At 41.0% G+C, this 25,111-nt stretch overlaps 1 protein-coding gene across 9 annotated transcripts in view; it reads right to left on the bottom strand.

The window, feature by feature from the left end:
* Nucleotides 1-25,111, bottom strand: part of ST3GAL6 (ST3 beta-galactoside alpha-2,3-sialyltransferase 6) — a 79,501-nt gene that overhangs the window by 16,488 nt on the left and 37,902 nt on the right. For 4 of the 9 annotated variants that reach the window (XM_032852018.1, XM_032852014.1, XM_032852015.1 and 1 more), the window contains exons 2-7: nt 24,877-24,990; nt 24,793-24,844; nt 11,358-11,457; nt 8,516-8,593; nt 6,437-6,540; nt 5,379-5,442 (exon numbers count right to left, since the gene is read on the bottom strand). In XM_032852018.1, coding sequence (XP_032707909.1) covers nt 5,379-5,442; nt 6,437-6,540; nt 8,516-8,593; nt 11,358-11,446 — 335 coding nt within the window. In that variant the 5' untranslated portion in view covers nt 11,447-11,457; nt 24,793-24,844; nt 24,877-24,990. Of the gene's footprint in view, nt 1-5,378; nt 5,443-6,436; nt 6,541-8,515; nt 8,594-10,295; nt 10,412-11,357; nt 11,461-13,430; nt 13,482-18,463; nt 18,552-24,792; nt 24,845-24,868; nt 24,991-25,111 lie in introns of those variants that run through there. The other 5 variants (XM_032852016.1, XM_032852022.1, XM_032852021.1 and 2 more) reach the window with 5 other exon arrangements.

The raw sequence follows: 25,111 nt of genomic DNA, 5'->3' as shown, positions 1-25,111 counted from the left end.
ATTTAAATGCCCCACGCCTGCTTACTTCCTTATCCCTCACCAAACCCTCTCCTTCTCTCAAGCTCTCTCAAGGTCTCCTTACGTGCCTGGTTTATGATCACTCCTCTGCTGCCTAAGTCCTGGCCTGAGAGCCCATCTGAGCATTTCCATAACAGGAGGAACATGAAAAAACAAAACAAAACAAAACCAACAAGAAAAGGGTTGCTCTAATTGTTTTAAAAAATGGTTTGTCTTTTTGAAACTAGCTAGAAGTGGTGGTTGCATAACTTTGTGAATGCACTAAATGCCACTAACTGTCCACTTTAAAATGGTTCGTTTTATGTAAATTTCATCTCAACTGAAAAAAGTGGTTTGAAAAACAAATTATACTGCTTCTCCCTCTCCCACTCCCCCTGCTGTGCTCCCTCTCTCACTGGGTCTCTGTCAAATAAATAAAATTGAAAAAAAAAAAAGTGGCTTGTCAACATTTGAGACTTTTTCCCTTTGCCATACTTGCTGGCTCAGTGCCAGAATCAGAGGCACTTTTACTGCGCTTGAACTTTGGGTGAGAGATGAGCAAAGAAAAATGTTTTCCTATAGTATCTATACAGAGAAGATTCTATCGAAATCACGTATCTTCAAGAGAAAAAAAAGCCCGATTTAACATATATGCGTTTTTAATGAACTTACTCATGTACCCAGAGATGTTTTGGTTTAACCCTGCCAGAGTATTAAAGTTCATCTGGTTAAAAACGGTTTGAGGTTAAGGATAACGGCATAAACTATATAATATAATATATATATATATATAATATTATATAATATTATATATATATATATGTAATATATAATGCATGGAAATCCTAAAGAATATGTCCAAAAGAATTCACAATTCCAGAATTCTCTTGCTCTTATCTCTTCAGATTATGCTCAGTTCAAGACATTCAATTGCAGGGTCTTTCTTATCTTTTCTCTGCTTGTTAAAATGTGGATGGAGGTCCTGAGACCAGAAGTCTGCAGACCTCCACATAACCTTCCATATCACCTTGGTTCTCTCACCTTTCAAATGAGGGAGTTGGAGCAAATCTCCACCCTTCCTGCCTCTGACCATCTCCAGCATTCACCACTTTGCTTTAGAATCTGGCTCCCTGGACTTCACAGAACAGGACAGTGTCCAGTGTTCAGTGTCCAGTGTTTACCCCACCCCAACCTGCTGGGCCATTGCTCAGGAGAGAAACTCAAACAATATGAAGGAAAAAGTCATATATATATATATATAAAATAAGAAGATAAATAAAATGAGTAATACACTGTCCCATTGCAAGGTACCCTCTTTCCAAAGAGAACAGAGGATCCCTGTCACAAAACTAGGGGGAAAAGCAATCTTCTATAACGCAAAAGTTTTCTAACAGATACGATTACACAAAGGGAGGCAAATTATTGTAATTACTAGGTGACCAAAAACTTAGAAAACGTACAGGTGAGTCTGGTTTTTTTGGTTTGTTTTGTGTTTTGGTGGCAAACCAGGAGTGGATAGCCAAGGAGGAAGCAGAACAGAGAACAAGCCTGGAATGTTTTAGCTCCAGGGGTCTTTCACACAAGTGTCATGGCCAAAGACACACACTCCTGCTCCTTTCCTTGTTTATTTCTCACCCAACTTCTTCATGGTATTAGCTTTAGAAAAAGGTTCTCTCTGCCTCAGAGTTACTCTACTAACATTACCGACCAATATGGCACATGTAACAAGTCCTTCATGAGAAATTTCACTTCAGGGGGTGCCTGGGTGGCTCAGTCAGTTACACGGCTGACTTCCTGATTTCAGTTCATGTCACGATCTCAGGGTCATGGGATCGAGCCCTGTGACAGGCTCTGCACTCACCATAGAGTCTGCTTGAGATCCCCCCTCTCTCTCCCTCTGCCCCCCAAGTTGCACGTGGGCTCTCTCTAACAAAATCTTTAAAAAAAATGTCAAATTCATAAAATAATACGTAAAATTTAAAAACTTAAAAAAAGAAATGCCCCTTCAAAATGAACTACAACACCAATATGTTTCAACAGCTTTCGCAGGTGATCAATTCTCCAAGAGGTAAACCATGGATGGCTTCCTCAAGCACTCAGCTAGGTTGATATAGTCATGTAACTGACTTCAGAATCCTAAATATTTGGAGACCAGTTGCCCCTCAATAAGGCTTCCTTTGTCCCTTAAAATAGGAATTTTTTCTTAATGTGGGCACACAGCCACTTTTAATAAAGACGACTTTTTTTTTTTTTTTCTTTTAAGGCTACATTTCTCACCTATCTTCCAGCTCGGTGTGACCTTGTGATTATATCCCTAGTCAATGGGATACAACCTAGTGGCTGCTAACTGATGTTAACCACCAGCTCTCTCTGGGAGAAAAAGATATGACAGGAGAAGCCCTGGTTTGCAGTGTTGCCCATTTCTATGGTATAAATACCCCGAGTGGCTAATTTCAACTTTCTCCCTTGATGGCACTGATCATGGAGCTGGGAAGAACTACTCAAGCTGGTACCAACTGGCTGCAGCACACTCCTGGGTGTAAAAGAGTATTGTATGTGATTTCTGGGCAATGTCCTTAAAGCAGGAGGCACGTCTTAATGGGCAGGGGCATGGCCTTCCCCTTTGCTCCTCCCTACTGGCCAGAATGCAGCCGTGATGGGTGAGGGTCCCCCATCATACTGGACATTGAGGAGGAAGCTCTATATATGGAAATGGCAGACTCACAACAGAACAGCCCAGGCCCCTGCCGATCATCCTAGCAGACTGGCTCTGGAATGTCAACCTGCAGGCTTCAGTTCAGTCACACCTGTGAGAAAGGGGAAGCTTCCCATCTTGTAAACCCATCTGATATTTAGAGCTTTGCCATTCACAGTGCAATGTGTCCCAACGGAAGGCATCACACAAGCGAGGGAATGCAACGGAAAAAAACTAGGACTTGGATCTGGTAGAACTGAAAGGATTCGGATTTGAAACAATGACAAAATGTCTAAACCTTTCTGGAAGGGACAGAGGACAGAGGGAGAATAAAATCCATGAAGAGAGCAGCCCAGAGCAGAAGGGACTGGAAAGGCCGAGCTCCCCCTCTCTCCTGGCTCAGCCCTGCCCAACCTACAGACCTATGACAAAGAGAGAGCAACCTACCCCCGCCCAGGCCCATGAAGCTTCCACCTGGCCTGTGTATGGCCACCTCCTGACACCTTGGCTGGGGTAGTCCACCCCCTCTGCCTGAAAAAGAGTCTGTTCTCGAGTCTGCTTCCTCTTGAGGAATTTTCCCAGGTGGAAAAGAGAAATGGGAGATGTTTAAGGTCATATATGGTGACCAAAGTGAGGTGACTTGGAGGCAACAATAAGGTAGTTTTGTATATTCTGCCTTTCGGGAGTTTATGTAAAGTACACCGCTCAGGCACGGATTGGTCTGTTATAGTCTTTGTGTTGTACAGTGGCTTCCAGACAAATGCAGAATGACTTGCTTAAAATATAGGTATAATTTACTATTACATGTGAACCCATCCCAAAAGTTAATATGCACATAGAATGTAATAGTGTTATAAGTGTATTCTGATCTGCTTTCAAAATACTTTCTCAAGTCCCTAGGAAACAGGTTTTCACAAACAAGCCATTCGGCAATGCTGACTCAGTATCTGAACGCATCCCCTGTGTGCACTCTGCGGGCATCCTACAAGGATATTCTCCATTCCCTCTCTACCTGAAAAGTCTCTGACTACATTATTTTATTCTACTTCAGTCCCTTGACAACTTCAGACTCAAGGGCTCCTGTGCGATCAGCAAGATCTTTAATCCCTCCTCACCACCCATACCCACCTCTCCTAATTTGGGTGATGCTCAGAGCCTGACACGGGTTGAGGGTGGGAGTGGGGGACATGCTCAGTGACAAAGGACAAAGGGTGGGGAACAGCAAGTTCAAGTCAGCAAGAAGAGAGGGAAGAGCCTGCCTGAGGGACGCACAGATGATGAACACCTGTGTGAGAAGGGCTTCTGAAAGCAACTACATACAGTACAATGTAGTTCTAAAAAACCAGGAAAGAATGAAACTTCTAGTCGCACCCCCCACCCCAAGAATCCTGACAGTAGCTCACATTTACAGGGATAAGGATCTTGTGATGGTTACTCTTATGTCAAACATTCAGGCACTGGACAGAACTCTCTAGATTCACATCCTGGCTCTAGCATTTGCTGACTGCAGAAAACTATGTATGTGTGTCTAGCTTCAATTCCCCCATTTAAAAAAAAAGAAAAAAAAGGGATTATCAGGGATAGTTTGCAGATTGATGGTAAAAATTGGGAAGCATGATAGAATGCACATATGCCAAAGGTCTGCATAAAACAATATTCTACCCATTGGAGCTATAAAACTTTAGGTGAGGAAAGAACAGATGTGGTTGGTGTTGATATGCAATCAAAAACTGAAATTAAGTTGAAGACATAGTTTTAAATGGTAACAAGTAAATACAAGCTGAAATGAGCAACATTTATTACATAATCCACACTCATAATCTGGGCTCCCAGAGAAAAAGGAGATAAATTCAGACAAAATCGAGCACTGTTCCTCTAGCTATTCTGTAAAGTCTATCTCCATTTTCATACCTCTGTCCACTACCCTCACTTAGGGTTTCCACTAAATAGCTCACCTGTCCTCTTGAGCAAGAGGGAAAATTCTGTCATTCTCCTTTTCAGTGGAGGCCTGACATCTGCAGACCACCTGTACCATCCAACGGGACCACTGGCCAAATCCTAAAATGTAGCTTAAAAATTTGAGAAGAAATTCTACCTCTTTAAAAGTAAGTATACCTGCTAAGAAGTCTATCTTTAGCAATTTCATTCCTACACAGCTAACCTGACACCAGAGTATTCTACAAACTCCATGACCTTTTGCAGTCAGAAAATGTATTATCTAAACAAGCTGTTTGCTTCCCTCCAGTATAATTCTGAATAAGAGGAAGAGAGTGCTTCTGAAATCCAATATTCAAGTGAAACAGAAAGGATCCTCATGTTAAAAAGATTCATGGGAAGGTACAGGAAACAGCCTGTGGAGGGGGCTGTGAGTTGAGCAATGGAGGCTATAAGTTAATTCTTCAGTACCAACAACTTAGAAAAGACGAATGTGGAATACAGTATCTTGACCTGGAACTAGCGCTGCTCATCATTGTAAGGCTCTCTGCAAACCTTTGAGACAACCAGTTATGCAGCTTCTAAATTGATTTTGTATTGTATTTGAAGTATCACAGAAATAACTACTAGAGGTTTTAGTTATGCACAAATACTAAGGAATCTTCTTGTATGAAGACATTTTAAAATGGGGTGCACATTTTGAACCCCATTAGCTCAAACTCGTCAAACAAAAGCAAGGAAATAAACTCACTTGTCAAACTCGTCAAAGAGATCACAACTCTGCAGTTTTGAAAGAGCAAGTCGAAAATATTCCGCTAGAAAACAAATGGAATAATATAAATAAAAGGAATTATGGCTTCGTAGGTACTTAGTAAGCCATCTGTCCCCTTCCCTCCCCCAAACCCATTTCAAACTGGTAACGGCCCCAGGGGTTTATTCCGTGGTGAAAATTAACAATACAGCTGCACTTAGCCAGCACTATTCAACAGGCACACTCAAAAATGCTCTGAGGACACGTTACAAAAAGTCCAGAAAAGAAAAAAAGAAAAGATGCTTAATCTGAAAACAATAAATATCAACATCAAATGACATTAGTATGGAATATAGTCTTTCAAACTGACATTAGTCTAGAAACCAATTTTCAGTAAATTTAGCTGTATTATCAAATTCTCTGCGGTATGTTTTTAAAACATATACACACCCATGCATACAATACACCAGGATCAGATGAATATGCAAAATCTAACTTGGAAAACTGTAAGCCTGTCACCTCTTGGGCTTCCGGGTCTCGCCTAGATCTACAATGTAAAGCTAGCCAGTTCACCTGTCGACATGCCAAGAGAAAACTATTCTGTCGTTAGTAGATAGAGGGATTCTCTCTCAATTTGGCAAAAGTAAAACACCCTCTGGTCAAAAGGCTGATCCAGGAGCTAGATCTTAAATTGATGGAATAAACAAAACTCAGAGGTAAAGAGGCGGAAAGGGGAGCTGGAAAGGACATTAACCCAACTCACAGGGTTACCCTGCTAATTCTACACTGGAATCAACTAAAGCATGAGAACGCATGAATAATACCATGGGGCTAAACCAAAGTAAAAAGCAGTTTCTCAATAAAAACAACAAATGTGCCATTTTATTCTTAAATTCTACACTGCCTCAAAAAGGGGTAGGGATTTTTATATTAAAATTTAATTTCCTTCATCCCATCTCCAAAGCATTTCCTTTAAGGCCTTAAAATTACATAAATCGGTGGTTCACATCAAACACCATTCACATGACTAGGGCTAGGTAAAGAATAATATTACTGACCTGATGTTCTTATCCCATAGGGCAAATCAAACTTATCGCTACCATACAAGGAAGCAATCTTTTTAAAATCAGATGCACACAGAAAAGGGTGAAACTGATGAAACCTGCAAGAAAAGGAAAAAGTTATTTTCCCAAATGCCTACATATCTGTAGCCTTCTAATAATCACAGCTGAAGACAACTGCAGTATAGTACTCTTCCTGATATACTGACTGTATGTGAATGTGTAATTATTTTTTAAATTCTTTAAAAATCACAGAATGGAATATGCAATGGAACTATACAACCAGAGTGCAAACACTTTCCAGGCTGTGGAAACAAAATTACGTCATAGCTTCAGGGGCTAGCGAGGGGGAATCGAAATTTAAAAACAAACCAATACCAAGTGAAAACAAGTTAGCCACATGCAGGAAGAGACAAAGCAAGCAGGCAATAAGGGAAAATAAAAGCATGGGTGCTAAGCCACTCCCAAATTTAAAAGTTCCATATGTATGAAGTTGTGTCAGCTGTGAAAATAAAAATATAATAAAATTTCGATGCGCTGAGGATTAAACTCTCTTCTGATATCATTCAGACTTTCTCAAGGACAAGAACTGTGGGTGTCGTCTTCTTATTGCCTGCTCTGTCCTGCCCTGCTGACCCCACTCAGGTCCTGTTGCAGACAAGAGAGCAGTGTGAGGAGAGTGGGATGTGCTTCTGTCCCCGTGCCCCCAATTTTAGCACCCAGCACAGAGTAAGCAAGCTACATATGCTTAATAAATGACTGAATGAATTTCACCTCCATACTACTTCTTTATGGAGCCAGTATGACGTAGAAAAAAAAGGTTTTTTAATTAAAGAGAAGGAACAAGTCAAACTACCGCACACTCTGACCCTCACGTTTGACCCCATTTTCCAGTCTTATCAGCTCTGCTCTCTCAGTTTAAAAACTGCAGGTGCAGATCACAGTGCCCTGGAGTTTCAGGGGCTGTATGACAAGAAGGAAATAAACTGCAGTGGGATAGGGGTAACATAGCACCGGTTTCCTTTTGGCTCTGCCACTCAGGAGCCACTCACCTTGGACAAGTCCCATAAGCTTAAAGTCTTCAGAGCTACGTGAGAGCTCACACCATGTTCAGACTAAGGAAACAGGTGAGGATGAGCCTTTCCTGCTTGATGCAGGATCTGTCCCCTAGACTTAATTGTGACTGTGACAGCACTCTCGAGGGTCCAGCCTTATTTATACATGTTGGGTTCCAAGGTAAAACGTATTTATCCCAGTGTAGACTGGGTTCCAAAGTAAAACATATTCCTTTGCAGTGGTCCTAGCCATGTGTACTTGTGATCACAGGCAGAAATGTTTTCTGTACCTGCAGTTTCCTAGAGAGTTGATTTTAAAGGAATCTATAGCCCCAAGAGGCTAAGAACCAGTAATGAAAAGGTGCAGTAACATGACTAAAAGAAAATAGACATTTTTGATCCTTAGTGGGTAAAATATTGAAAATCCCGTACCTGTTCTACACAATTAAAATGACCAGACTGCCATTTATCTCTATTTCTCTAGAAGCTATTGACCAGCAATCTGTCAAAGTTGAGGGAACAGAGAAAAAGAATATTTGTGGCTATTCTACAAGTGCTTTATATGGCTTTACCATATAAAGATCATTATTTACATTCCAAGTACTTCACTGAAAGTCCCTCAAAGTCAGGAAAAAGGTCGCATCATAAAGTTTAACCTAGAGGCCAGGGACAAAAAGCCACAAAATAATAAAGGTGAAAAACAACATGGGAACAACAAGGGCGGGGAAGTAAAACCCTGAAGAATAGTTCACTTTTTTATAATCAAACACAAATCAGTCTCTCTAATCTGACCTGTGTGAAAAGAATACTGGTCTGAGTTCTTCAATGCCTTTGCTGAAAATATATGCAGAGCTCTGACTAAAAGCACAAAAAGAGACAGGATATTCAAGCTCTTTCCTAAATACAGAGTGTCTACTTTCTACTGCTAAGATTTACATGAAAAAAAAGTAAACAAGTGTGAAAAATGATCACAAACACGTTTTGAACATTTCGTCCGTCACAGTTTCTTTTAGATTTTTACCTCAGGAGAGAGGCAAAAGCTGGCTTCAATAAACAAGGCTGGATCTTATTTCTCTGCTTCATTTCCACAGGTGGCACCCTATGAGACAAAAATAGGGTCAGTCAGAAACCAGAACCAGGCAGCCCGCCCAGAGGAAAACGAATGCCCTGGGAATCTGTTCAGTGCCACCACCTCAAGGCTACTCAGTCATGAAATTAAAAATTCTCACAAAAGCCCTTGAGGGAGGACAGTACCTTGCATATGTTGGAGGATGCATGGATACAAGGCAAGAGAATGAGAAAGGCTGAGGTGACAAGCGACCCAGAAGTAATTCAGTGAGCACCGAACAAAAAGCCTTCAAGTAGGGCCAGGAGTACCACACTGTGGAGGCCCCAAGCAGGCTGACTTTTTAGAAGTCCCCCCAACCCAGAACCTGAGAAACCCAACACACACCCATGCTCATGGCTATCTCGGTCCTCCATGCCACATCTGGGGACACCTGCCACAGAAACACAGACCTGTAATTCCACAGACGAGCCTTGTAATCTGCTTCCACAAATCACCCTATTCTGAGCCATATGTAACTCCTCTCTATTCTTGGCACAGGTTAGGCCCTTCTGGGTCTCCTGAATGGACTGCTTGTCTCCACAATTTAAAAGGGTATTGTGAAACAAGACAGAGCACGACAACAAAAATAAATGAAGGGAACATGGTGACAGGATCCAGATTTAGCCAGCTTCATTACTGCTTAACAGAAGAACATGTTAATGGGGTGCCTGGTTGGCTCAGTGGATTAAAGCCTCTGCCTTCAGCTCCGGTCATGATCTCAGAGTCCTGGGATCGAGCCCCACATCGGGCTCTCTGCTCACCAGGGAGCCTGCTTCCCCATCTCTCTCTCTGCCTGCCTCTCTGCCTACTTGTGAAGTCTGTCAAAAAAAAAAAAAAAAAGACCCATATCCTTAAAAAAAAAAAAAAAAAGAAGACGAAGAACATGTTAATGATCAATGATGTGAGGAACTCATCTTAAAAAACTAATCCAATTTCTTCTATAATCACAGGACTCAAACTAAAAGAATTGGTTTCAATTTTCAATTTTTTTGTTAAAAAATTCCGCATAGTTGGAACTGCTAGGTTTCTAAACTGCGAAGCTAATGAAGTCCTTATCAGAAAAACATCTTTGGTGAATACCACAAATGACAAGAATCCCTTGATTTATATGTAAGGAAGGTATGTAAATATGGTGGACCAGGACATTAGACCATAAAAACAAAATTATATTCAGAGGACAAAATGGACTATAAGCTATTACTTGGTTTCTAAGGTTATTCAAACAGAAGACCTTTTAGAAGATTGTGAAGACAAACTCTGAGTGGCTTAAAAAGGGTATCTGTCTTAAATAATTCTTAAGGAATCAAGTTCACAGCACAAAACCCAGCTGAGGTAATTTCCCATGGTACTTTATGTGACTGGAGTGAGTGTGTTACCTTAAGCGTGTCATGAACACTCCTCAAACCCTGAGGACAAAAGACTGTGTAGAATTTAGATTCTTTATATTGTCTTCCTTATCATTCCCCTTGTGACACACAATAGGATTTGTAGGGAAGTAGCCATCTGGTAAACTCCTTGCTTTCTCTTCTGTTCTGTCTTCCGTTACTAAGTGTGGGACAGAGATAAGATATGGCAAAGATGGAAGGAGAGATCCCCATGGTATAACCCTCATGTAGTGTGTAATATACCCTCTAAGTCGCCTAGCTCAGTATTTAAGTCCAAAGCCTAGAAACTTAGGGCCAAACCTACCCACCTGGCATTGGGTTTTCCCAGGGACCATCTGCCTAACTTCCTTCCATGAAGAGCATTACAATAATTTTTCAATCAACCAGTGGTGAAATAAATTCAGAAGCATCAATTTTTTTTAATCTAGTAGGAAAAAAAAACAAAAACAAAACAAAACCCAGAAACGTGATCTAGGATCTCCTACTGAAAAACTGGCAAAGAGCAGTGAGAGTTTAAGACAGGAAATTACCATGTGATTTATTTTGATATCATATACAACCATCCACTCAGGATTTAAAGGTCATCAAAACTTTATTCCTAGCCAAAGGACTGACAATAGGGAAAACGATTAAAAGCTTATTTGATACGTTTTTCTTTGCAATAAAATTACCTGTGCCTCTTCCAAGTTTTATATGTGACATTTAAAGTCAACATGGTTTCATAATGTACACCTATATCCACCAAATATTTTTAAACAAAGAGAACCATATGTAGTGTCTATATTTTAATCAGTAATTTCTTATTTTAGGCTCAACAGTCAAGTACCACTGAGTCCAAAAATTATTCCATCAATTCAAGGAGATGAAATATATACAGAATGTTATATCCCAAAGATAATCAACATCACTGCTTCATTGAAAAGTCAATAAAAAGAAGGTGCTATTTTATCAGTTTTTAAACTGTTAGAGTACAACATAGAGGACACTGGAATGGTAAAACTCCAACTTATAATGGAAAGCTATTAGAAAAGGTTCAAAATGTTAAAGAGGTTGTTTTTTGTTTGTTTGTTTTATAGGTACCTCTAGTATCATTTGTGTTTCTCTGTGAAAGCCTAGTTTGGGAATTATTTTTAAAGAGCAAAAATAATGGGGTGCCTGGGTGGCTCAGTCAGTTAAGCAACTGACTCCTGGTTTCAACTCAGGTCATGATCTCAGGGTCGTGAAATCGAGCCCCGCATCAGGCTCTTTTTGAGTGCAGAGTCTGCTTGAGATTCTCTCCCTCTGACCCTCCTCCGACTCCGCTCTCTCTCTCTCTCTCAAATAAATAAATTCCTCAAAAAAAAATACTAAAGAGCAAAACTAAAACTTACCAATAGACGTTTGTTCCCCATAATATACAATGCAGCACATAATAGAGAAAGACAGCACTCAGGAATATGGCCACAAGGTACCCTCTCATGGCTGGCCCACCTGAAACACAGGAATGAAATCCAAAAAAAAGGCAGTATTATTTGTTCTATAGATGGGTTCATGCAAAGGCTCAAATACAAGATCAGTGAACAAACACAGAGGGAAAGGAGAAGTAAATGATGTAGGGCTATTATTTTTGGAAATATCCACTAAATTTGCAGGAAGGGAGCATTTTTTTCTCTCTCTCCTCAGCCTCTTTAGACAATACAACATGGCAGGTAGACCAACAAACAGCACCACTGTTTCAAAGCTGGTGGCTTCCATACTACTTTCTCATGTTAGAGAAGAAAACAACTCATTCAGAACAGAATTTTACACATATACTCCATATCCAAAACTTGTTTTCAGACACGTTAAAAAAAAAAATCTTTCACTCTCTCCATAGAAAGTGAATATATGCCTTAAGATGTAAACAAACATTGCATTTCTTCACTGCTCAAAATGATTTTTCAAAGCTATACATTGTAATTTTTTTTTAAGATTTTATTTATTTATTTGACAGACAGAGATCACAAGTAGGCAGAGGCAGGCAGAGAGAGAGGAAGGGAAGCAGGCTCCCTGCCGAGCAGACAGCCCAATGTGGGGCTCCATCCCAGGACCCTGGGATCATGACCTGAACCAAAGGCAGAGTCTTTAACCTACTGAGCCACCCCGGCACACCCTATACATTGTAATTTTTACAGGTCCTTTGCGTAACTTTTAAATACTGGGAAGGGAGCCTGGGTGGCTCAGTCGGTTAAGTGTTAGACTCTTGATTTTGACTGAAGTCGTGATCTCAGGGTCGTGAGCTGGAGTTGGGCTCTAGGTATGGAGGCTGCTTAGGATTCGGACTCTCTCTCTCTCTCCCACAGCCCCCTTCTTCCCTCCCTCTTAAAAAACAAACAAACAAAAAACAAAAAAGTCATTTTATAAAAACTAAGAAAAAAAATCTACTAAAAAATATTTCCCATATTTCCAATTTTTATAGAGTTTTAAGTATACCCATTTGATTTTTCAATATCACAGCACAGGTAAATTTAGCTAATTTCTTACTTGTTTTTGCACTACATAGACAGTTTGGTCCATTATACATTTATAGATGGATAAAAACCTGGACACTATCCTCTCTAGAATATCATTTTAAAAACCCTTTATAGGACATATACATTTTTAAAAACCTAACCATATTTAGTTCTCACTTTTGCTTCCTAGGAATGAGTAAGTTCTCACTTCCACGTGCAATTCAATGCCAAAGACAATACATCGTATGGTTCTTATAATAGATTTCCCAATGCTTGTGATTTGAAACAAGTAGGCCATCTCTTTGCCTCTCTTATCAAGTTTCTGGTTCATCTGGGCAATTACACATGCCACTCCCCCCATTCCTGTTCTTACCTGTTAACCTCAATCATGGCAAGGCAGGGTAGACATCATGAGTCTGAGGAGATACATTTCTAAATAATATCATGCTGTCTCCCTTGTAACAGTAAAATAAGACCAAATGAAACCCTTAAAATAAAGCACTCCTTTGTCTTCATATGTAGACTATAATAAACAGGATCTGAGCTTTCCTTGATAAGGTGGGTCATCTTAACAAATGTCATAATTGTGCCAGGCTTCTCTGGAACCAGGAAGGGTGTGGGACTGTCACTAAGCAGTCTTCATGCAGTGGAGATGGCTGGTTTCCTCTCCCTTGCCGTCTGGCAGCTGCGGCTTCTTACTGCCATCACACCCACATGCCATTATTATAAGTTAGTTAGAAATGCCTATGTAAGGAGAAAGCAAATAGAGGAGGTAAATGGGCTAACTTGACACACCTCCCTTAGTATACATAATTCCCCTTGAAAAGTCAACACTGCTTAGCAATCAGAAGACATGACTCATGGCCCAGCTCCACTTAACTCTGTGGGGGGGGGGGGGTCCCTAGTTAAATCAACTGACCTCTTCCAACCGGAGTATCTTCACCTGTTTACAAGGGAGAGCACACAACCTACCTCTTGCACCTATTAGGTAGATGACCCCAAATGATGGCTGTCTAACACAACCTAGGGCACAAAATACATGCTGAATAAGTTTGTGTATTTCACTGCTGTTGGTTTCCTAAACTAAAGTTTGCCATGCTCTTTTTCTAAGTTGTAATATGCACAGGTTTTGAGAAAGCCAAACTGAGCCTTGGTCTCTTCTGACACAGCCTACGCTGCATTCTCACTGGCTTAGCAGGAAAAGGTAGTTGCGTGTGGTTTTGGCAGAAAACCCACTTCCTCTGATGGCAAAGGGAGTAAAGCATGTAAGGAACATCTAGATCTGCTGCTCCCATCCCCTCAGGCCTGTGCATCTCTTTCCACTTTGTTTTGTCTTCCTCAGCCATTTGTAATATATGCTATCTTGATGTACTATGGGTTTGTTTTCTTTTTTAAATCACCTTAAATTCTTCATGGTAAAAAGCAAGAAATAAATTGCAGGATTATTATTAGTAGGTTTAAAAAAAAAAAAAAGGTATGGTTCTATGTTTCTTAAGAAATACTTGGTAAAATCCAAGTGATGGAGAGAATTAAGGTTTGGGATTATCGGTAAAAATCTAAGACAGTGAGGCCTTTGGGATGTCAGCTGCATCACTGAAATGACTAACTGAAGAATGGAAGAGAAGTTAGCTAGCCCAGAGCCTGGCCCTTATACTTGTTCAGCAAATGTTAGCTTTCCTTCCTCCCCTCGTACTGGGTGCCCTGAGAAAGGTCAGGGAACTGGGGTCCATACAGGGGAGACCTGATCATATTAAGTCCTGACCAAAGGCCATGAGCAACGCTTCATGATCACAAGATACAGGCCTATCAGTGCTCACAGGGGACTGATGTGGACTTGGCTTGTCTCATCCCTTTGACTGATGTGACCTCAGCAAAATGCTCCCCTCTACCATGTAGGTATTACCCAAACATGGATAGAGGATAAATATAGAAGACTCCAAAGAACACAATGGGATTATTTATATATCCTGTGACTCCCTTGAAAATACACCGTAATTAACCCCCTTTTGTTGTACAAGCTGATGGTGGCAGACATCTGGGGTGTTTGGCAACTCTGGGAGTTTTGGAATCCACCAGATAGACTTGAACTGAAACAGTTTTAAATTACTCAAGACTGTCCCAGAAGGTATTTTACCATGGGCCAATACAGTCACAAAACAATCTGCCTAAATGCTCAGATATTTAAGGCTCCACCAAGAATAACATCATTTATGCAAACACCCAATGTGGATGCCACTTACCAGTACCAGCAAACTTCTAAAAACCTATTTACATGTAAGATAAAACAGCAGATGAAGACTGTGAGAAAGAACTCAGTATTTACAATTCGACTTGCTCATCTCTTCCCCAAAAATGCATTCTTCAGGAAATTCATATATTATTTTACAAAGCACAGAAGTATGAGAGCGAGATTTTCTTTTTCATTCACTAATAATGTTCTTTTTTTTTTTAAATTCCTTTTTCCTTTTAAAGATTAAAATGAACCTACTCTTGAAGAGCCATTGTATACACCAGCTGAGAAAAATTTAGGAAGCTTAGCCTCTCCTATTTCAGGGGCAATTCAAAGCATATTCAAGTTGCAAAGCAGACTGGGCCAGCCCAGATAACCTTGTGATACACATGTATAGTTCCTCTGCCGGCTCATAGGAAAAAACTTTCAGTAACAAACAGATTCTTTAATTATAATTCTATAAATGGAATGACCATTTTGCTTTGAACTAATATTTCAAAAGAAAACCAGAATTTAACATAGAATGCCTTCTTTAAGGGGAAGAGGAGGTGGGGGAAAGCCCAGTAGAGCTTCTATGACCGAAACAAACAAGTTTCAAGATCTTGGCATGAAACATGACAGACCCAGCTTCTTGGCTGCAGCTGTTCCAAAAACCAGGGTGCCGATAATATTCTTTACAAAATTTAAGTCATAAAGCAATTACTTACCTCAGGTGTGGGTACAAGCCATCACGGGGAGAACAGGAATCATTGGCAGAGATCAACTATTTCTTCTCAAATTATAATATATCAATCTACGTATACTCTCCATATGTCAAAGTGAGCTCCATCTTGGGCAATGGTTTTCCCTCTCTTTAATAACAAAAGTGTGTCTTATATGGAGCTTTAAAGTTCATAAAATGCTCTGATGTCCCTCACTTCACTTAAGGCTCAAGACAAGCTTGATAAATGGCACGTACGTATGATCTTCCTGGTGAATGAGGAAACTGAAAGTCTCTGAGACTGAGTTGCCCTAGTTCACACAGCTTGAAAGACAGAAATAGACTGAAGGTCTAACCATTTCTTCCTCATAGTTCTATTCCGGGTGTCATCCTGTCTCTCAAGACCAAAGGCGTGAGTGAGGGGAGCCCAAAAGATAGTTCTAATCTATAACTTCCTGACAATGCTTGTTTGGCAGCTCGAGTTCCTAAAGAGTAAATTCAGATCTCTGTGAAAGGGAAAGGGCTCCAGGGCAGTGTGCCCCCAAGTGATGTGGCAGGTCCAAGGGTCTGCACCCAATGGGGGCTTGGTAATGTAAGGGCCTATTCCTTACAGAGCGGCCCCTCCCCGGTTGAACTGCCATTTTGTTGTAAAACTTAAATTGACTCTGCACCCCCCCACCCCCGGCCCAGGAAAATTTACTTTAAAAAAAGTCCCAGAAACCAGTCCCAGGTAACAAAGTCCAAATACAAGGGTGGGTCAGGCCAGGTAGAGGTATTCAATCAGTGGGGGCGCACACTGTCTCCTAGCTACCAAGGAGTATGGGCCTCGCCCTTTGGGTACCTTTTGGGCGCCAATTCTGAACTAGGTGATAGGCTGGTTCAAATGTCTACTATAGGGTAAATTGTAATTCAGTTGGTCACCTAGCATCACTGTGGTGTTTCCTGTGTGTGTTACAATCTCATTGGCCACCTGTGTGTGGCCAGGCCCAACCACATGGCCTTTGCTCTATAGAAGTTAGTCTGGAAAGCAGGGAGGGGTTGTCCTCTCTGTAAGGTGCGGCCGGGACCCGTCTGTTTGACGGTCGGCTTGATTCTTGATGCTTGGCGTGAAATAAAGCTTTGCTTGACTTTAGCTTTGTATCAGTCTCGCTCCTTTAATCACGGACCCATTATTGGGGTACCCATTTTGGGGTGACCCAACAGGTAACATGCACATTCCTGAGCTCCTACGGGACTGGAATCTCTGGAGCTCAGACACGTGCACTGAAACAAGCACCCTCCAAAATCATTCTTACGTATACCAAAGTTTGAGAATCATTGCCGTTGTACATGCAAGAGAACAACAGAAGGAAAAAAATACAAGTTTACTGAAATCCAAAGACCATGACAGATTTTATAGTAGTCATCTGGATGAGACTCTGAGCTCCCTAAGAACAAGACAGTACATCTTGTCTATCATTGCATTTTCAGCATTTCTAATACCTGTCACACAGACGATAAGTAGATAGCTGTTGAATGTAGTGACACATTCTGTAATTAAATGCTTTGCATTTTTTCTTTTTACCAGAAATGCCTAACACGTGGCAAAAGCCCAATGGATAATGACTGATCAGAATCATTAAGATAGGAGCGTTCAGCATCATGTGCCAAGGCAGCTGATAAATGCTTTTGGTGATTTATCTCCTGTAATCTCACAGCCACCCCATGAAGGGAATAGTAAACTTACAGCTCCCATTTTATGGATAAGGAAACCGAAGCCCTGACAGGAGCAGTAACTTTCCTGAGCTGACAAATAACAGACCCAGAACTCCAACCCTTTTCTATCTGACGGGAGCCCATGCATTGTACGCCTCTCTCCTGATGTGAGCTTTCATAAATGGGTGCATCTTTTTGACACCAGACTAAGCACTACAAAACACTTGTCTCATTTGTCTATCCTACCAGCTCCTTATGCAGTATAAATTCCAGGGATTGAGGAAATCAAGAGGAAGGTTACAATCACAAAGTGGGCAGAAGCAAAACCCTATTACTCCCAACCTTGCCCTTCCCAACTCATTCTGCTGGATTTCAGGAAACCCATTATTTTTTGTCTTCCATGGTTCTGTTGAGTGCCCTACGGCAGTGATTCTCAAACTTGACTACAGGGAGAAGCAAACAGGAGAGTGTTTGGTTCAATGCACATTCCTGAGCCTCAGGGCAAGCTTGATGGCATTACTTAAAAAGGCAAACAAACCAACGGATCCTATGGAATGACACTTGAAAGTGGTCAGATTTTTATTTTTGGACTCTCCTCATGCCTTCTCAAATCAAAAGGAGTTTGTTTTACCGACATCCAGCTAGAACAAAGCACGTTCAGCAACAGCTCTGGAATAACTGTTCTATTCACCAAGCACAAAAGCCCTGTGGGTATCTCAGCATCCTACAACATGAAGGAAGAAACACTCTTCGTGTTCGCTCTTCCAGACACTGAGCACACAGACCCAGCCTGCCTGGCCTCTCTGTGACATTCCTACCACACCTGGCTGGAGATGCTTCCTAACGCCCCTCTTGTCCATAGGCTCAGGTCCACCCCGGCTCTGGGACTGATCCCAGCCCAAGGAAAGGGAGCCCGAGGAGCCCTGGAGTAGCACCTCCACAGTTTGGTCAGGTTCTAGCGGATTCCCCACGGACCTTTGCCGTCTCCTTCACCAGGCCTGAATTCTGCCGGCAGCTCGCTGGAGGACATCCTTATTTCGCAAAGTCTGCAGACACTCTTCTCTTCTCACCCCAGTGGCTCTGCAGCGAAACTTCCAATTTTTTAGTCACTTGTATCTGAACAATGTCCCCATCCACTCTGTTCCCCAGGCCCCCTGCTGCCTCAGTGAGGACAGTGACGGCTCTTCCACTCCTCGGTCTGGCCTTGCACACCATGCACTGCTGCTCAACGGTCTTACCAACAACCTGCACCTTTGTGCGTATTGGAAAAGAATGGCCCTTCTAGCCCTTCACCCCCGCCATGTGGGCACAATATCTTGGCATGGGCAGGATTTCAGCCACAAGTCTCCCCTTAGGCAGGGGCCCCTGTTCCTGACTCACTTCCACAGCCTTACCAGGTGGCCCGGCTGGCAGCCAGTGCCCATTCAGCCCTCCGGGAGTTCCTTCTCCACACAGCTCTCCACCAGTCCTCAGCTCACACTGACACACTGGAGATGTGTGAACTTGGCCAGCAGATCGTACACGCTGCCTGGCTTCCTCTTTCTATTGATTGCTCGGTTCATGACTGCTGTCATCACATCTCCCTGTGAGGATTAGCTCCAGCTCTAGCCACGTAGTAATGTCTCGATTTTTTGGTTCAGCCCCAAAGGTCCCCTAAGCCTCCGAGACCTGGCCATCTCCATATAGCCCGAGCCTCAACACAGACACACAGGACCCCTCAGTGACCCACATAAAGGGCTCAGTCCTCTTTAACTCATTTGCCACCTCTTTTTTAAGGATGGTCCTTATTACTAACTCGATGATCCAAATGTGCCTGGTAGCCTCGTTAACATACAAAGGACCTCTACCCTTTGGTGCTGGTGATCATGTAAATAACAGCACAGTTGATTAAGTTACTCACCAAATGCCCAAAATTGCACTAAGCCCTTTTCACACATGATGATGAAAGCAAGTATATTATCACCTCCATGCTAGAGATGCTTAATTACCACAACAGTGGCTAGAATTCAAACTCGGATCTGAGTTTAATTGTACATTATGGGAAACTTTTAAATTGTACATATGGGAAACTATAATCATTTTTTAACTATTACATCATCAACTTTATATTCACATAACACCTTTTTTAAAGTAAAAAAGGGAATGATACACATTAAATATAGGCATTTATTAAAATACACTTAGAAACATTATAGTATGAAAAATGTTTACTTTATAATTAAAAAAAATAAATCTTAAAGACTCAGTACTCTGATTGATGAGATTTCTGCTGGAAGGACCTGATAATTCTCAATAGGCCATAATTAAAGAATAAAGAGTAGCACATACAAAATTACTATGCCCTCTTATACCTGAAAAAGTAAAGTTTAAATCTGAAATGTTGAGTTATTACTGTCTGATACAAATTAAGGGGGAAAAAAATCTGATGTTACTGAGTAAATAGAAATTTTGATATATGCATCACCACCCGCAAAATAACTGTCTAGTTTCAACAAATTGGACCAACTGTATACATTCTGGCTGATTTCTAAATACATAGTTTTTTCTTTCTGCATGGCAAAGGGAAAACATGTACAATTAACTTTCTCTCCCCCTCCCCCAATTCTTCGGCTAATACAATGATAGGCAGCTAGTTCTCCACACATATACACACTCTTCTTTCAGTCTGTCCAGAAACCCAGTGCTTTTGCCAGATTTCATCCTTAGCAGATGTAAACAGATCTTTTTACCTAATTAAAGCTAAGCTTTCCCTGCCAAAGCAGATGACCAAATCCTCTCCTGAAAATTGGTTGTGCTTACTGCAAAGAATATAAAAAGGACAGAAATGACTTTTCAGCAGAATTTTGTTTTTTAATAGCACAGTGGGACACACTAAAATCATTCAGCTAATAGCATACTATACTGGATGCTAAAAATAAATGAACTGAAGTTCCTGTTTTCCAAGATCTCTCTCTTCAGACTCAGCCACATTGAAAATACACAAAGAAGCTTTTAAGGGAACTTCTTACATTCCTACTGTTTATTCATATTTTCTCCCAGAGATCCATTTTTTCTCCCAGAGTGGAAATTTTCTCTATTTCCTTATATTAATACCCAACTCATAAGATAACCTCCAAGGAATATTATATGTTAACAGGTTAATAACAGTAGCTGATTTTTTAAATTCACTTTATTGAGATAAAATTTTTATAATAAAATTCACTTTCAGGTGTACAATTTGATGAGTTTTCACGAATGTATACAGTCATGTAACAACTACTAAAATCATACTAAATATTTCCATCAACCTCTGACCCCAAGTTCCCATCTTCCTCTTTAAGGCCAACTCCCTGGCCCTGATCTGTTTACTGAAATACTTTTGCTTTTTCTAGAAGCTCATTTAAATTGAAGCATATGATAAGAACCTTATATCTGGCTTATTTTAATTAGTATAAATGCTTTTAAAAAATTGTCCATGTTGCTTATATCAGGAATCCTCTCCTTTTTTACAGTCACGTAGTATTCCATTTTATGACTCTACCACCACAACTATTTATCAACTCACCACCTAATAGACATTTAGTTCTTTTCACATTTTTTGTTGTTGTTACTTTTAGCAACACTACATTAAACATTCAAGTACAAGTCTTTGAATAAGCATATGTTCTCATGGGTCATACAGAAAATGTATGTTTAACTTTATGTAAAAATTTTATATTGTAGTCTCATGCCTATTCCTGAACAGATTTGCTTGAATTCCTCAGTTAAAGAAGGGGAAAAAAAAAAAAAACACGCAAAAAACCTGCACCCGTAACAATTCAAGTTATTGATGCCACTGAATAATACAAATCATTGACAGAAGTAAGAACTGATACATCTGTTGATATCAAGAGCTCATCATGGGTGTGTACTCCCCCGAGATGAGGCTGAGAAGGGAACCGTTACACTGTTTCTAAATATGACTATCTGTTGAGAGACCTAGAGTAAAATACTTTAGACTCCTGCTGTTCAAAGTGAGGTCCATGGACCAGCAGCATTCAACACCTGGGTCCTGGTAGAAATGCAGAACTGCAGCTCCACACCCTTGATCCACTGCATCAAACTGGTGCTTTAACAAGACTCCCAGGTGATCTGTGTGTTTGAGAAGTACTGATGGGAGACAGTCTGGTAAAGAGAAATTATATCCCAGAGGGTCAGGGCTCTGGGAGATATCCCAAAGGGTTTTTTAGAGGAACCGGAAGCTCACTCTACATTACCTGCTATCTTTGCTAAGTCTTTTGGACTTGGCCTTTTCAATATTCCAGAAGAAACCAGTCAGATTCTGTCTGAAATAAGTGGCTTGAGAAGAATTTCCCTCACATTCTAGGGAATATTTGTGGTTGCCTTGTAAATTCCCTCAACATTTTCATTCCTATATCGTTTTCAGTCTTCTCCTTCCACTCTCTACCACTATCACCACAATACTCCTGATATTTTGAGAAGAAATACTCCTCTCATATCTACAGGGCACATATTTCATTCTGCATTGCCTAAAATGGTCAACTGCATCACCAGCCAAACCTTTACAACCTCAGGCTCCATTACTGTTATTCGCAGCTTGAACCCCGGATTTACAGACCTCAGAGCTGGAAAGAGTTCATGGCATGTTGACAGACAAAGGTCTTAGGTCACCATATTCTAGAAGAGACAGCCAGGATTTAGAAAAATTTAAAAACTTGCCAAGGGGGATCTCACTCACAAGTAGTAGAGTCCGTGGCACAAAAGGACACTTTTATATGGACTTTCCTCTAGCACGATTCCAGTCTCATGGTAGGGACACGGTAATAACCCACTAGTCTTGGTTTTGTTCCAGTCCTCTCCAACCTTCACGGTTTCAATTCCCAAGTCACCTCCTTCAGGGGGCACTTCACCGCCCTGGGTCTCACTCCTCTAACTTCTCTGCCTACATTTCCAGGTCTCCTCCTCCTGGGCGCACATAAATGTGGGCGTTCTCAAGGTCTTCTCTTAATTAATGCTGGTCCCTAAAGCCATGTGAACATTTCTTCTCAGCTTCTAGCAATGATCTCTAATGTCTCTTGAAACCAGCCCATGTGCTGCACCTGGCACAAATCCTCAAAGCCCAGCTCTCGTTCTGTCACGAACTCCACAGGGAAACTGTCAGTGGCTTTCCACAATCTGCCAAATAAATGTAAAATCACTTAGCCTGGCATGTCGGGCTCCATCTTCTCTTCTCCATACAATTAATTCTTTGCAAGTAGCAGCATAATTAGGTGTTAAAGCTGCCTGCACAGCGATCAGACCCTGGGGGTTTGAGTCTCAGCTCTATATATCTGACCAGTTACAGGACCCTGGGAGGTTGCTTAATCTCTTTATAACTTAGTGTCCTCGGCTGTAAGATGGCAATAATACCTAACCCAACAGAGCTATGGTACGTAGTAAATAGCCCTCAGGTAAAAGTCTGGCATGCGGTAAGGACTCTCCTAACCGTGTTCTCGTTTTTCTTTTAAAACTCATGAAATATTAACTGCCCACAGACCAAGGTCTTACTAAAAAATGAACTTTGTAACATCTTGGCAAAGACCCTGAAGAACTAATGCCATTGCACTAATAATAGCTTTAGAAAATTAAGCTTCCATTACTAAGCTATTTCTGCACATTCATTTCAACATTTCAAAGCATCCCTGATAGGAAGACTTATTCATCTGCTTCTGAATAAAAAATGAAAGGGGTTCAAGGTAGAAGTAATCCATCAGCAAAACTCATGTGAGAATTAGACCCAATTTCTGGGTATAGAAGCAACATCTTTTTATGCTTTTCATAATACAACTGCTCTGGAGTTTTAGTTAAAAAAAAAAAAAAAAAAAAACCCAGACTTGGAATCAGCATAACAAATTCATGTCTTGAAGCAAGAAATAAAATCAAGAACTATGGAAAAAATTTGAGTGGACAAACAGTTTCATCTTACGCAGATATGCTATTGAGAAGGATTCAAATATTGCATTCTAGATTCGGGAAGAAAGAGACAATCAGCAATGTCTAACAAGGTAGGGGTGAGGAGCTGAGTGTCTCAACCCTAGACAATGGGAACAGAAAATGGAACTGCAACAGATGGCAATAAAAATAGTTTCAGCGTTCTGAACATTTACATAATAGACCTGTTCTAAATATTCTACATGTGTAATTCCTTTACTCTTCAAAACCACCCTTGAAGAAAGGTACTACTGTCATCCCTACCAAACGGGTGATGACACTAAAGCACAGAGAAATTTTAACGTCCTCAAGAATCCCTTCCCCAAGGTAGTAAGTGGCAGGGCTGGAATTAGAGCGTAGGCACACACCAGAATCCGCACTTCCATCTGATGCCAGGAGATGTGTAGACTGGCAGGAAAGACAGTTCCACAAATCACCAAGATGATGATGGCTCAGATTCCAATATATGAAGGTATGTCTGGCAATAAGAAACCTGCAGATCCAGGTCCACGTCCAGTCTGAGTCTGCAGTGGTCAAGAGTTCTGCCAGCCCAGGAGCTCAGGACTCTGAAACCACTCATGAGTAATCTCGTTGTGACAGTGAAGAGCTCAAAAGATTCCCAAGGACCAAAGTCCAAAGCCATTGTACATGTCCAAATCTGCCAGTACCACTAAAGAAAGCATTATATCGGGGCACCTGGGTGGCTCAGTGGGTTAAAGCCTCTGCCTTCAGCTCAGGTCATGATCTCGGGGTCCTGGGATCGAGCCCCAAATCAGGCTCTCTGCTCAGCGGGGAGCCTGTTTCCCTTCCTCTCTCGCTGCCTGCCTCTCTGCCTACTTGTGATCTCTGTCAAATAAATAAATAAAATCTTTAAAAAAAAAAAAAGAAAGCATTATGTTCTCAGTCAATGGGTGTCTTTCACAAAAACAATTTTCAAACAAAAGAGTAATGTAACAAATTTGCTAGAAGAATAACTGCTTTCTGATGAGCCTTCACCGACCAGGAAGATGGTTTAGATGAATGGGTAAAATGTGGAGCTAATTCCTGATGGACATTTGAGCTCCAGAGCTTTCTCAGAATAAATATATGAAGTGGAGTTTTAAATTTGTATATGGGTTCCAGGAATAGTAAAGAGAATATGCCTATAAATCATACTAAGGTACTTTAATAAAATTATTATTACTTGTAGCATTTAAGGATGGAAAGGAAACTAGAGTTCATTCTACTGAGAAAACAAGGCCCAGAGAGGGCAAGCATCTTGCCCAAGGTTACACAGTTTATTAACAGCAGTTTCTACAATAGCCGTGATGCATGTAACGATCTGTTTTTAGCTTCAGTGTTTCAGTTTCTGACTCTTTCCCTTCCATATTGGCTAAGAATAGTCCCAAAGATGATCTAGCCACATTAAGAATTAAAAAAAAAAAATATTTAAGGGGCAGCTAGCTTAGCCAGAAGAGCATGCAACTCCTGATCTTGAGGTCATGAGTTCTAGCCGCACAGTGAGTGTAACGATTACTTAAATAAATAAATTTTAAAAAATAATAAAAGTATTTACAACTTCCATAGCTCAACTTGGGATATGCTGATCAGTCACTGGTGACATTCAAAGTCTCATGGCCCCTCTGGTCACATGTTGAACTAGTAAGAGATGTATTAATAGGCATCTAAAAGTCATCTGCTAGAGGTGGCAACATTGTATAAGAAACTTCCAAGTGTTCAAACTCCCAACTAAGAAGTCTGAGACAGCGGTAGTGTCTTACCTGCACTTTTAGGAATCTGTTTCCCAAAGGCGCTCTGCTCCTGAAGGGCGCTCTGCTCCTGAATGTCACTCTGCTCCTGAAGGCGAAGGATGTGGTAAGGGTCCGAGAGGCCCAGGAGCCCGTCTGCTAAATTGTCAGAGCTTCTCCACTAGCAATCACCCAAGATAAAGGGTTGGGCTGCTTCTCCACTTGCAAGTGCTGAACAAAAACACAAAAATAGCATTGCTTAGTACGAATGGGCTTCACTGCTCAAGAAAAGCTTTAAGCCATTAAAAAATGTTCAATGAATACATCATCTTAGTAAACTCACTTCTGACCC

This window comes from Lontra canadensis, unplaced genomic scaffold (genome assembly GCF_010015895.1).
Source record: "Lontra canadensis isolate GAN:19392208 unplaced genomic scaffold, GSC_riverotter_1.0 scaffold6, whole genome shotgun sequence".
Classification (NCBI taxonomy): domain Eukaryota; kingdom Metazoa; phylum Chordata; class Mammalia; order Carnivora; family Mustelidae; genus Lontra; species Lontra canadensis.
The sequence above is the reverse complement of the archived record's forward strand: the minus strand, read 5'-3'. Positions and strand labels throughout refer to the sequence as shown.